At 41.8% G+C, this 13,623-nt stretch overlaps 1 protein-coding gene across 1 annotated transcript in view; it reads right to left on the reverse strand.

The window, feature by feature from the left end:
• Nucleotides 1–13,623, reverse strand: part of AMFR (autocrine motility factor receptor) — a 40,756-nt gene that overhangs the window by 8,336 nt on the left and 18,797 nt on the right. The window contains exons 8-10 of the mRNA XM_029238184.1: nucleotides 13,441–13,551; nucleotides 5,950–6,140; nucleotides 4,033–4,136 (exon numbers count right to left, since the gene is read on the reverse strand). Coding sequence (XP_029094017.1) covers nucleotides 4,033–4,136; nucleotides 5,950–6,140; nucleotides 13,441–13,551 — 406 coding nt within the window. The remainder of the gene's footprint in view (nucleotides 1–4,032; nucleotides 4,137–5,949; nucleotides 6,141–13,440; nucleotides 13,552–13,623) is intronic.

The following is a 13,623-nucleotide window of genomic DNA, read 5'->3' on the forward strand; positions in this document are numbered from 1 at the left end:
GGCCCGTGAGCCATGGCCCCTGAGCCTGCGTGTCCGGAGCCTGTGCTCCGCAACGGGAGAGGCCACAACAGTGAGAGGCCAGCGTACCGCAAAAAAAAAAAAAAAAAAAAAGTATTGTGACAGTAAATTAGTTGTGCTAAAAATAGGCTATCCCAATCCACCATGCAAGGGAGGAAGAACACCAGGGCCTGCCTGAGAATTCTAAACACACCAACTCCAAGAAGGTAATTCTCATTCCTGGGAGGGTTACATGTCCATGAATTCTGATTTTTTTAAGGGGGCAGGTGAGGCGATTCACCTGAAGAGCTTCAGCAGCTGCCCGACCCTGAAGCACCGACGCAGAGCCTGCCCCGAGCCAGCCGTCGGCCACGCAGGCTGCGCACTCCCAGTCCGCCGCCCTCACAACGTCACTCTCACCCTCTGTTGATGGCCTGGCTGAGTGCTTCACTGACGAAGCAGAAGCCCGCGGGAAGCCAGGTCTTTTTTTTTTTTTTTTAATGGTCAAAATCATATAACATAAAATTGCCCATCTTAACCATTTTTAAGTGTACAGCAATGTTAACTATACACACACTGCTGTGCAACAGGTCTCCAGAACGCTTTCATCTTGCAAAACCGAAACTCTACCCCCACTGAACAGCGACCCCCCCCCCACTCCCCCTCCCCCTCCCCCAGCCCCTGGCAACCACCATTCTGCTTTCTAAGAGTCTGAGTAATTTAGATGGCCCATGTAAGTGGAATCACACAGTATTTGTCTTTTTGTGACTAGCTTATTTCACTTAGCATAGTATCCTCAAAGTTCTTCTTTTTCAGGCTGAATAATATTCCACTGTGTGGACAGAGCATTTTCATAATCTATTCATCTCTGATGGACACTTAGGCTGCTTCTACCTAAATGGTTATTATGAGCCATGCCTTCTTTTTAAACCGTATCTCAAAACGACACGCCTGTAGCTACGTCCATCCCGCCTCCCAACAAAGGTGAGAATGCTCCTCTCCTGGCTCCGGCTCCCAAGCCCACCCTCCACCTCAGGTCTTTGCCTTCAGTTAACTTTTCTGTTTGTTCTGTACCATCAATCTCTCCCCCTCCAGTGATCATTCCTATTCGCACACCAAGCATGTTTTAGAATCTTTTTAAGAAGACTCTTGGGTACTCAAAAGAACTGAAAGCAGGGTCTCCAAGAGATATTTGTACACCCATGTTCATAGTGCCATTACTCACGATAGCTAAAACATGGAAGCAACCCAAATGTCCACCGACAGATAAATGGATAAGCAAAATGTGGTTTATACATACAACGGGATATTATCCAGCCTTAAGAAGGAAGGAAAGGAAATTCGGACACATGCTACAACATAGTTGAACCCTGAGGACATTAAGCTCAGTAAAATAAGCCAGTCACAAAAAGATAAATACCGTATGATTCTGCTTATATGAGGTACCTAAAGTAGTCAAATCCACAGAGAAAGAAAGGAGAATGGTGGCTGCCAGGGGCTAGGGAGGAGGGGATGGGGAGTTACTGTTTACTGGGTACAGGGCTTCAGTTTTGCAAGATGAAAAGAGTTCTGGAGATGGATTGTGGCTGATAGCTGCACAAGAATATGAATATACTTAATACCACTGAATTGTACACTTAAAAATGGTTAAGATCATAAATTTTGTGGTACGTGTATTTGATCACACTTTAAAAAATAGAAAAAAAGAAGACCCGTGGGGAAAAGAAAAAGAATACATACTTAGCATTTGCTTATATGTGTATGTAAACGTTCTGGAAAAGCACAGCACATAAGAAACTAATTGAAGTTGTTATTGCAAGAGAGGAGGGTGTCTGGGCGGATGGAGGAAAAGACTTCACTGGATACTCTCTACAGGTTTTGAAATTTGTGGATAAATGGCCTGCTCCAAAAATCTTTAAAAAAACATGTTAACAAATTCCTCTGACGGCACACCCCTATCAAGCCACCTCCTTACTTCTCCACTCCCTCTTATAACACACTGCCAGCTACTGGGTGTCTTCAGCTCCCACTCATTTTTCAATCCAATAATCTAGTACTCAGCACCTCGAGCAATGGAAACTGCTTGCTCCTCTCCAGCTGATGAACCACCTCCACTCTGCCAAACCCAACATGCACTTCTCTGACCTCATCTTCTAAGAATTCCCACATGGTTGACTTGACGCTTCTCCTGGTTTCCCTCCTTCTCAATCGCTGCCACGGCTCCTCCCATTCAGCCAGACCTCAGTCCTGAGCCCTCTTCTCCTTCTGAGCTACCTTCTTTCCCTCGAAGAGATCCAGTCCCCTACAGCTAAAGCTCCCAAATGTCTCTCTCCAGCTGGATCTCTTTCCTGAGGTCCAGAACTGTCTACATGACATCTCTACTTGGATGTCTCATAGACACCCCAACTTCCCCAGCCAAACAGAAGGCTGAGTCCCTGTCCTTCATCTGTTCCTCCTCCCGTCCTGCCCATCTCATACATGATACCACTGCTCAGCTGCCTGACTGAAAACCAGCACTCCCCTCACCCCACTACCCCACATCCAAATCAAAGCATTGTCAAGTCCATCAGTTCATCTTCGAAAGGCATCTGAAATCCTCCACTTCTTTTCATCTTTATTTCCAATGCCCTGGTCCAAGCCACCATCTTTTTTTTGCCCGAACTACTGCAACAGTCTCCTAACTGGTCTCACTGGTTCCATTTTTGCCCCTCTAAAATTCATTCTCTCAGAAGTAAATTATTCTCTATTAACTGTCCTGTCAGTCCCCTGGGGGAGGAAAAAAAAAAGCCCTGAATGGCCTTCTCATACTTTCATTACAGTATCTAAACTGGATTGTAGCCTACAAATCCCTGCATGACCGGGCTCTGCAACCTCAATTTATGTCACAATCTTGGTTCCAACTCGCAGGCTCCAACCACAATCACCTCTCTGTTTTCAGAACATTCTCACCTCGTGGCCTTTGTACCTACTGTTTCCACTGCCTCTTCCCCCCGATCTGCCTCCTTCTCTTCTCAGCCTTCACGTCTCAGCTTAAATATGACCTCTTGAGACTTCTCTGAACGTCTCCTCTGGAACAGCCTTTACCCACCCCTCCAACCACATCACCTGCCCTACTGCCTGCAGAGTCCTCATCCCCATCGGCAACGATCTTATCTGTTGGTGTTTATAATCAGCCTCCTCCCCCCCACTCCATGTAGAATTCACACTTCTTAAGAGTAGGGCTCCTGTCCACCTTGTTGACACTACAGGTGCTACGCAATTTGTTGACACTGCACAGTGCCCGTCTCGGGAACAGGCTTTCAGTACACGTTTGTTGGACTAACACAGGTTGCATTTTTAAGACCCCTGCATTTATCATCACGATGAACACTACATCTCAAAAACGGTGAACCATGCTTCTCCAACACTGTAAAATAAAAATATACACCATATGACAAAGCTTTAGAAAAATACGAAGAATCCTGAAGTATGTGGACAATATCCTTGAACCAAGAGCATGCTTGAATATCTCAAGGGGTGTGTGTGTATATATTTATATTTATATATGTATATCCACAGGCATGTATGTATGTATAAGTGTGTATGTGAAGGTATACTCATTTATTTACTTTGGGAAGGGGGGAGAGGGGGTTAAAATAACACATTCAGTAGGCCTACGACAATTTTTAATAAAAGTCACATCATTCACTCCAGCCAGTAACTCCCCAAATATTTTTGGTGAAAATCAAGAGGTGTCCCAACACTAGCCTAGATCATGAGAGTGAACTTAGTAGTGCTCAGAAAAGGTTAGATTATCTGCCACACAAGTAAAATGAAAGCTGGTTTCCAAACCAGTTTCAAATTTTAAAGCGCAGGGATTGAAGTCATCCCAGTGAATAAGATGCTCCTGAAAATCTTGCCGTATTTTTTTTTAAATCCCACCGTTCTGCCAGAGCAGAGTGAGACCAACTGAGTCATGCACACTGCACACGTCCTCCAGCTTTTCCTTCCCTCCCGATTATTAATCACCTTTTAAAAGCAGTGAGCGGTCCTTACCATTGCATTAAGCTGGGAGTTGCTTGCCTGAGTAATTCCTAGAATGTTGGTGGTGTGCATCACTTCGACTGAAAAACTTGGCAGCCAACTTGCAATCCGGGACCCTAAAACAAACAAGAAGCCAGCACAAGTCTTAGAGACCTCTTTCCCCTGTCAGTTGCTCTGCAGTCGGCCACTCTATGGTACCAGCTGGTACTCACTGAGGGCTTACTTTACACCAGGCCTTTTGACCAAGTGTCCCATGTGGATTAGCTCATTCAATCCCCACTAAACCCCCACGTGGGTTTATTATTATTATTATTATTCCCATTTTACTCTTCTCAGAGATTTGACTCTAGTGCTCTTGTTGGTTCCCCAAGGCACTCGGAACTGAGGTAACTTGCCCAAGATCACAGCATTTAATTATGGTGGCCAGGACTTGAAGCCAGAGAGTCAGGTCCCAGAACACTTCACCACGGGGCTTTCCTACTTTCCAGTGGCCCTGGATCCACACGAACTCAATCCCTCTCTCAGGCTACACTATGAGGAAGGTTTTCAGGGCTCTAAAGCTGCTACAGTAGATGAGAATTTGCCCCTCTCTTTCACGCTACACACAAATACTACGCGTTTGGAGACATCGTTTTCATGAAGTATTTTTTACTTAATAATCTGATTTAAAGACTTTAGTTTTCTGATTCGAAATTCTTTTCAAAGAGTTCTATAACATAGGTTTGCGGACTAATGGTACCAAGAAGTCTGCTGCTTCTGCCATTTCACTAGGGAAAGGGGATCCTAAGATATAGCACCACCAGGTGTCAGCAGTAAACAACTCCACTATCAAGCACACATTTAAGGAGGACTTCCCTTTCCTTCACAAAGAAGCACTGAGGCCTGGAATGTAAAACAAGTTCAATGGCCATCTCAAAGATCTTGCCTGGATAGATTGTACCCAATAAAAAGCTGGGTACTTATTTCATGTACTTACTAGGGAGAAATAAAGTTACCTTTATCTATTTTGACTAAGTTTTCAGTAATAATTCATAAAATAATAGCTTACGTAGCCATGTCCAAGATCTGCTAGTCTATTTCAGAAGTCTTACGTGGTAGAGGCCGTAATTAGCAGCCAGAAAGCCACAAAGCAGCCCCTCTACACCTGCCCAGCATCCCTGCCCAGCCAGCCAAGCAGCCATCATCCCCTCCTCTCAGAGACTCCACTATACTCCTTCGGTCCTTCCTATCAGGGATTTCAATGTGTTGCCACTCCCACCGTGCTCTACCCTTAGAAACTCAAATCAGAGACCTGAAGAGTACTCCTCTTAAACAAATAGTCCAGGGATACCTACTTTAGAGTAGGAAATATGAACCCACAGAAATTAATGGTATTGGAATTGATGAAAATCAACAACAGCCTGATGTAATGTGAATCAAAGGATGATCAACCAGCCCCTGACATGGTGCCCATGACCTTAGAATTTTAAGTGTGGTTTTTATTACAACTCCTTTCAATATTCTGGAAGATGGAGTATTCGTATTTTATGGGCAAAGAAACAGGGTTCTAGTTCTGATTCTCCTTCTGGTACCCACTGGAAAGGCTGCTCAATGACCCTTCATTATATGCTTAAGTATCACACGGGTTCAATAATTACTAGCAGCGGTTTAACTGCTAAGCTGATTCAGCATGCTCCTTGCGGTCACGACTGATTCAGCTGTAACTACTTTCACCTCCTCGCACCCCCCGTCCCCCCAATTCACACAGAATCTAGCAAAATGCCTGGCACAGAATAACCCCTCGGTGCTGTCTATACTTACCGAACATTGTCAATTAAAACTGAAATATAACATTGAACTCGCCCATACAGGGCAAGTTATAATTAAAACATCATCCCCTAAGGGGAGAAAACCCCTGGCGGATGGTTTTAGAGGTTGAAACCAACGAACCATCGAAGTGGAAGAAGTGATTGTGTTGGTTTAAGCGAGGTCTGCCTTCAGCTGCTGCTACAGGAACCAAATTCTCATCCAGATTCTCTCCTTGATGCTCTTCCCTGACACGATTATTGTCGGCAATATTAAGAGACATTCTGCATGTTGGGCAGGAGGTGTCCTGTTCTAGCCAGGAACGAAGACAGGAGCTACCAAAAAGTCCAAAATGAGATATCCTTAGCATATTTTGTGAGAATTCACCAGAAGTACTCTGAATGTATCAATGAGTTGCAATTTTACTTTCTATTTACCATTAGCAAGATTTAAACGTTGAGAAACACTTGCTGACATTACCTCTTTGCCCTGCTTCACTCTAATGTACTTCTGGTGTATCTTGCTCTGAACGTTAATTTGTTAACATACGTGGTCATCTACCAAGCTCCTGGGCGTGACCCTTCTTCAGTAAGACTTCGTCACCTGGCTCACCATCCTCCTCTCCAGCTCTATTTGACTAACTTAAGATCCATGTGGCTGAACCATCCAACACCGTTGCCTCTCATGTCTTTGAATCCTCTATTCCAATGATCTGTTCTCTCACCCTACTTTAGCCTCCACTAACCTTGGCCTTCTCTTCAAAATCACGACTTCAAAGATCTCACTCTCCAACTAAAGCTCCTCTCCTTCCAGCTCGCCTCTTATTTGCTAAGACCTCCCATCCATTTTTCATCAAGCATCACACCCCCCCAAAGCCTTACTTCTGTCTTCACCCAGCATACCTACAACCTTACGTCCATAATCCCAACTTCTTCAACCCTCTTATATTTGTATTCTGCTTTCCCAACCAGGCTGAAAAGCTTCTTGTGCCCTTTTTCAGGAGATGATAATGCCCTATTTAAGGTAGTCTCTCAATAAATACTGCCCATTAAAGGAAGTATACTAAAAAAAAAAAAAAAAAATGAGAAGGTTGGATGAAGTGATCTCCAAGGTCCCTTCCCAATTTATAATAATACTTATCTTTCTCCTAAGATTTCAAGGGGCCTTCCATTCCATAATAATATATTATCTTTCTTCTAAGAGTTCAACGAGGCACTGAATAAAAATGCTCATTTCCTCTGTGCCTTTTTTTTTTTTTAGTATCTGGGAACATGTGCACACATAAGGTTACACAGGAGAACCTCACTAAAACGTGATGATCCTCAGCGTCTCTAGCAACCAAATGGTACTTAAGTTCCAAAACTTTCCCAGAGTCCAAGATGAAGCTACTTCTTATTATCTCTCTGCTGGAACAATGTATGACAGTAATGTTCCAAAATAATGAATGTGTACATTCAACTCTATCACATTTTGAAACAATAAAGTACCTGTAACTTCTGTTTGTGATCATGTAACTATTAGCCAAATAAATGATTATATTTTTTAAAGTTCATTTCCCCTTAATGAACACCCTTAAATCACACCTCTAGTAAAATCAGCCTTGTGGGAGACTACCAAAATGTGTAAAATCCTTGCCTTCCAATAATGCTACCTGTGACACACTTTTCATAAGCAAATCTAATTTTACTTCATACTCTGCAAAAACTTCCCACATTATGTACAATAGCCTAAAAACTCCAAGTGAGTACAACTGGTCAGATATAGTTGCCTTCCTTGGAAAAAAAAAAAATGCCAAACTTCCACAGCTAAAGAAACCAGACTTCAGAGAAAACAGTTGTATTTCTATATAACTATAATATTCTATTGAAGGATTCTTTCTTCTCTAAGTATGACACTTCAATGTAATTAAATATTTACTGGACTCTGAAATCTTGCAAAGACATCTCCTACAGCAACAAATTATCTAGTTATAATCTGTTGAAATCTAGACATTTAGCTTTATGGCAAATGAATCTGTCATAGATTATTATCAGACAATCCTGCCCCAATCTATTAACCAAAGCTATAAAGTAAAGCAAACCAAGAAGAGATCCTAACAATTGTTTGCTCACTCAACCCCAGGCAGACAGGTGTTTTAAAAATTAAATCCTAACTCTTAAACAACCACTAGGTCAAGAGAAAATCACTTGGGCAGTTAGAAAATATTTTGAGACAAAAGAAAACAGAAGAAAAAGCACAATATACCAAAACTTATGAGATACAGCAAAAGCAATGCTCAGAGGCAAATTTATAGCTAAAAACGCCTAAAAAGAAAAAAGATTTCAAAACGACAACCTAACTTTATAACTTATGGAACTAGAAAAAGAGCAAATGAAACCCAAAGCCAGCAGAAGGAAGCAAATAATAAAGATTCAAGCAGCAATAAATGAAATAGAGAATAGAAAAACAATAGAGCAAATCAATGAAACCAAAAGTTGGTTCTTTGAAAACATCAAAGCTAAACTGACAAATTTTAGCTAGACTAAGAAAAGAGAGAAGATATAAATAACTAAAATCAGAAATGAAAGCGTGACTACTACTACCAACCTTACAGAAATTTAAAGGATTAAAACAGAATACTAGAAATAACTGTACTCCAACAAATTAGATAATACAGATAAAACAGACAAATTCCTAAGCAACACAAACCCTAAACAATACACACACACACAAAAAAACTACCGTAAAACTAATAAACAAATTCAGTAAAGCAGCACAGTAAAAGAGCAACATGGGGCTTCCCTGGTGGCGCAGTGGTTGAGAGTCTGCCTGCTGATGCAGGGGACACGGGTTTGTGCCCCGGTCCGGGAAGATCCCACGCACCGCGGAGCGGCTGGGCCCGTGAACCATGGCTGCTGAGCCTGTGCTCCGCAACGGGAGAGGCCACAACAGGGAGAGGCCCGCGTACCGCAAAAAAAAAAAAAAAAAAAAAAAAAAGAGCAACATGAAAAATCAGTTATGTTTCTATACACCAGCAAGGAACAATCCAAAATATAAATTAAGAAAACAATTCCATGTACAATAGTATCCAAAAGAATAAAATGCCTAGGAATAAATGTAACCAAGGAGATGAAAGACTTGACACTAAAAACTATAAAAGATTACTGAAAGAAATTAAAGAAGACCTACATAAAAGGAAAGGAATCCCATGTTCATGAACTGGAAAACAATATTGTTAAGATAGCAATCTTCCCCCCAAGTAATCTGCAGTTTCAATGCAATCCCTATTCAATTTCAATGGCCTTTTTTGCAAAAATGGAAAAGCGGCTCCTCAAATTCATATAGAATTGCAAAGAGCCCCAAATAACCAAAACAATATAAAAAAAGAAAAAGTTGGAAGATGCACCATTTCCCAATTTCAACTTACTACAAAGCTACAGTAATCAAAACAGCATAGTACTGGAATAAAGATAGACATATAGACCAATGGAACAGAACTGAGAGTCCAGAAATAAACTCAAACGTCTATGGCCAAATGATTTTGCCAAGGATGCCAAGACCATTCAATGGGGAAAAAAATAGATTCTTCAACAGATGGTGCTGGGACAACTGGACAGCCACAAGCAAAATAATGAAGTTGGACCCTTACCCTCACTTCATGTACAAAATTTAACTCAAAATGGATCAACGACCTAAATGTAAGAGCTAACACCATAAGACTATTAGAAAAAAACTATCATGACCCCAGATTTGGCAATGGATTTAGATTTGACACTGAAAGTATGACCTACCAAAGAAAGAATAGGTAAACCGGATTTCATTAAAAATTTAAAACGTGTGCATCAGAGGACATTACCAAGAAAAAAGTGAAAGGACTTTATAGAATGGGAGAAAATATTCGCAAATCATACATCTGATAAGGGTTTAGTAACCAGAATACATAAAGAACTCTTACAACTCATCAACAGAAAGACAACCCAATTAAAATAGGATAATTTGGCTTGAATAGATATTCTCCAAAGATGATACACAAATGGTCAACAAGCTTGTGAAAAAATGATCAGCATTACTGGTCATTAAAGAAATGCAAATCAAAACCACAATGAGAGACCATTTTACACCTCAGGAAGGCTATTATCTAGTGTAAAATGTAAAATGTTGTACTCGCTATGGAAAACCATATGATGGTTCCTCAAAAAATTAAACATAGAATTACCATATGATCCAGCAATTCCACCTCTGGGTATATACCCAAAAGAATTGAAAGCAGGGTCTTGAAAAGAAATTTGTACACCCACGTTCGCAGCAGTTTTATTCACGATAGCCATAAGGTAGAAACCACCCAAGTGTCCATCAACAGAGGAATGGATAAACAAAATGTGATATATACACACAATGGAATATTTTTCAGCTTTAGAAAGGAATGAAATTCTGACACATGCTACAACATGGATGGACCTTGAAGACATCATACTAAGTGAAACAGCCAGACATAAAAGGACAAATATTGTATGATGTGCTACTGTGTGAGAGCAGTCAAATTCATAGAGACAGAAAATAGAATGTAGCTGCCAAGGGCTGGGGAGAAGGGGAGATTGAGGAGTTAGTGTTACATGGGTACAGTTTCAGTTTCAGAAGATGAAAAAGTTCTGGAAATGGATGGTGGTGAAGGTTGTACAACAATGTGAATGTACTTAACGCCACTGAACTGCACACTTTAAAATGGTTAAAAAAATGGTTAAAAGCTAAATTTTATGTTATGTATTTTATGTTATGTATTTTATGTTATGTATTTTTTTTACCACAATGAAAGCATAACATTTGAGAATTATCATTTTAAAAAACCCACCATAGGGCTTCCCTGGTGGCACAGTGGTTAAGAATCCACCTGCCAATGCAAGGGACACGGGTTCGAGCCCTGGTCCAGGAAGATCCCACATGCCGCGGAGCAACAAAGCCCATGAGCCACAACTACGACGCTTGCGCGTCTAGAGCCCGCGCTCCACAAGAGAAGCCACCGCAATGAGAAGCCCACGCACCACAACGAAGAGAAGCTCCCAATCGCCGTAACTAGAGAAAGCCCACGCGCAGCAACGAAGACCCAACGCAGCCAAAAATAAATAAATTAATTAAAATAAAATAAAATAAAAAACCCACCATAATGAAACACCACTTCCTACCAACTAGGTTGGCTGTAATAAGAAAAACAGAAATACATATTGGTGAGGATGTGAAGAAATTGGAACCTTTGTACGTTGTTGATGGGATATAAAATGGTGCAGCTGCTGTGGCTAAGTCTGGTGGTTCTTCAAGAAGTTAAACATAGAATTACCCTGTGACTCAGCAATTCCACTCCTAAGTATATACCTAAAAGAAAATCAGGTACTCAAACGGATACCCGTTCACAAATGTTTATAGCAGCATTATTTGCAATAGCTAAAAAGTGGAAATAACCCAAATGTCCATCAATGGAAGAATGGATAAACAAATTGTTTATTATTTAAAAAAATTTAAATTCAACCATAAAAAGAAATGAAGTACTGATACATGCTACAACTTGGATGACTTTGAAAACTCTATGCTCAGTAAAAGAAGCCAGTCACAAAAAAGTCACATATTACATGATTTCCTTCCCATGAACTGTCCAGAAGAGGCAAATCCATAGAGACAGAAAGCAGATTAGTGACTGCCAGGTAACACGGGGAGGGAGGAATGGGTAGTGATTTACTTTAATGACTATGAGGTACTACTCTGGAGTGATGAAAAGGTTTCGAAACTAGAGAAGAGCGGTGGCCTGCACCACACTGTGACTGCACGAAATGCCACTGAACTGTATACTTTAAGATGGTTAATTGTATGTCATGTGAATTTTGCCTCAACCAAAAACATTAAATCCTAAAACTAATCTAATCATGCGATTGAAAACATTTCTTCTGGGGTGAAATACACTCTCTTTTGAGTTAGTCTTCCAAACTGTCCCCAAGCTCCTTAGGAACTACCTGAAAGTTTTTTCAGAAATGCGTGTGAATTCTCTGGTCTTCCAACCTCATCAATCAGCACCACTACCCATCCAGTCGCACAGCTGCAAAACTAGGAGAATCCCCAACGCCTCATATTCCTCGTTTTCTCACAGCCAATCTAGCACCACGTGCTTCCTAATCCTTCTCACGTCTGTCCACCCTCCTCCAGCTCCACTTCCACCACACCAATCCACACTCCTCTCAGCACATACCCGAACCACTGCAGCCCTTACTAACTAGTCCCCCTGATCTTTTCAAACTGCATCCCTGACCCCGAGCCCCCACTTTAACCCCGTCAAGTGGCCCTCAAGCCCCTGCAGGGTCGCTCATGCCTGCTTCTCCTGCCTCAGCAAACACCACTCCTCCTCTGACATTCTGAGCTCCAGCCACATGGGTTCTCTTTAATTCCTTGGATACGCCACACTCCCTCCTGCTACAGACATGTTCCCTCTGTCTCAACTGCTCTTCCACCTGATCCCTTCTTCTGCTGACTTAACTCCTACTCATCATCAAGAGTCACTTTCTCCAGGTGGGAGTCAGGTTCCTTTGTTACAAGCTCTCAAGGACCACGTTCCTTTTCTTTAGAGCACTTATCTCAATTCATCATTACATGCTCATAAACGTGCGTGGTTAATTCATGTCGGTCTCCTCCATTAGGCTGAAAGTTTCATGAAAGCAAAGACCACATCTGTCATTTTAATTTAATTCCCCAGAACCCAACACAGCACCCAGCACATTAAAAAAAAAAAAAAAAAAAAGAAAGGAAGAAATGTGTTGAGTTACTGATACTCCAGCTCCAAAGTCCTTGTAATATTAAAAAGGAGAAGAAAAACTATTTGGGAATACAAAATAAGGAAAGGAAGATTAAAGATGTAAAGATTATAACTTTCTCAATATGCAAAATTGACCACAGATACAAAAGGCCAAAAGATACCTCAAGGTCCATCAACACCAAAAACATCCAATCTATAAACAGAATGATCTAGGTTTGACAGACACAGTTCCTGTGAGATCTCTAAAAATGAATAATATAAGGCAGTGAGGACTGCAACAGAGACAACAGGACTCCGTGAGAACGGAACAGCCTGTACCACACACAGATCTAGTCCAGTCGTGAAGATTTGCAGAAGATCCCATTTTCTAATTCCTGATAACACAGTCACAGTTCTGGACTGCTTAGTGCTTCTCGTCTGATCCCCATCTCAGCACACTTCCCTGGTGTGTTTTTTTATGTTGCCTTAGGGCATGTGCAAAATGCAAAGATATATATTCTCACCAGGGTAAGAATAGGGAATAAGCTGTTAGAAAGCAAGGATCCCCCCACCCCTTTAAGTCTTACAGGCGTATTTGCTATATCTCAGAACTTAAATGGAGAAGGAATATGAAGATAGCTAACATACCCAGAAACTAAGATGGCAACCTGTGAGTGGGGAACAGTCCTGCCGTGTAGGGAAGAGGCTGAGGAATAAGGAAGACACACCCAGGCTCCCCATCCCACTCAGTACCAGCACCACGGCCAGTCTGAGGGAACGTCCCCACTCCTTGGCCAAGGCTGGTCTTAAGCCCCAGCACAAAAAGCACCCACATGCTCCTGGACAGAACACCAGTCCCATGTGACCCTTTGCAAAGCTCCTACTTGTGGAAAAGATGTCCACAGGGCAGTTTCCTCGCAGCCTGCATGGAGTCCCAACAGATGGCACAGTCATCGTTATTGACAGCCAGCTCCTCTGGAGTTGCAACCGCAAACCTGCAAAAAACAAAGTGCAACTGGCAGGGATCTCCGTCAATTCCACGCACAAATACTGAGCACCACTTACTT

This window comes from Monodon monoceros, unplaced genomic scaffold (assembly GCF_005190385.1).
Source record: "Monodon monoceros isolate NGI ecotype Baffin Bay Population unplaced genomic scaffold, NGI_Narwhal_1 Super_Scaffold_10, whole genome shotgun sequence".
NCBI lineage: Eukaryota > Metazoa > Chordata > Mammalia > Artiodactyla > Monodontidae > Monodon > Monodon monoceros.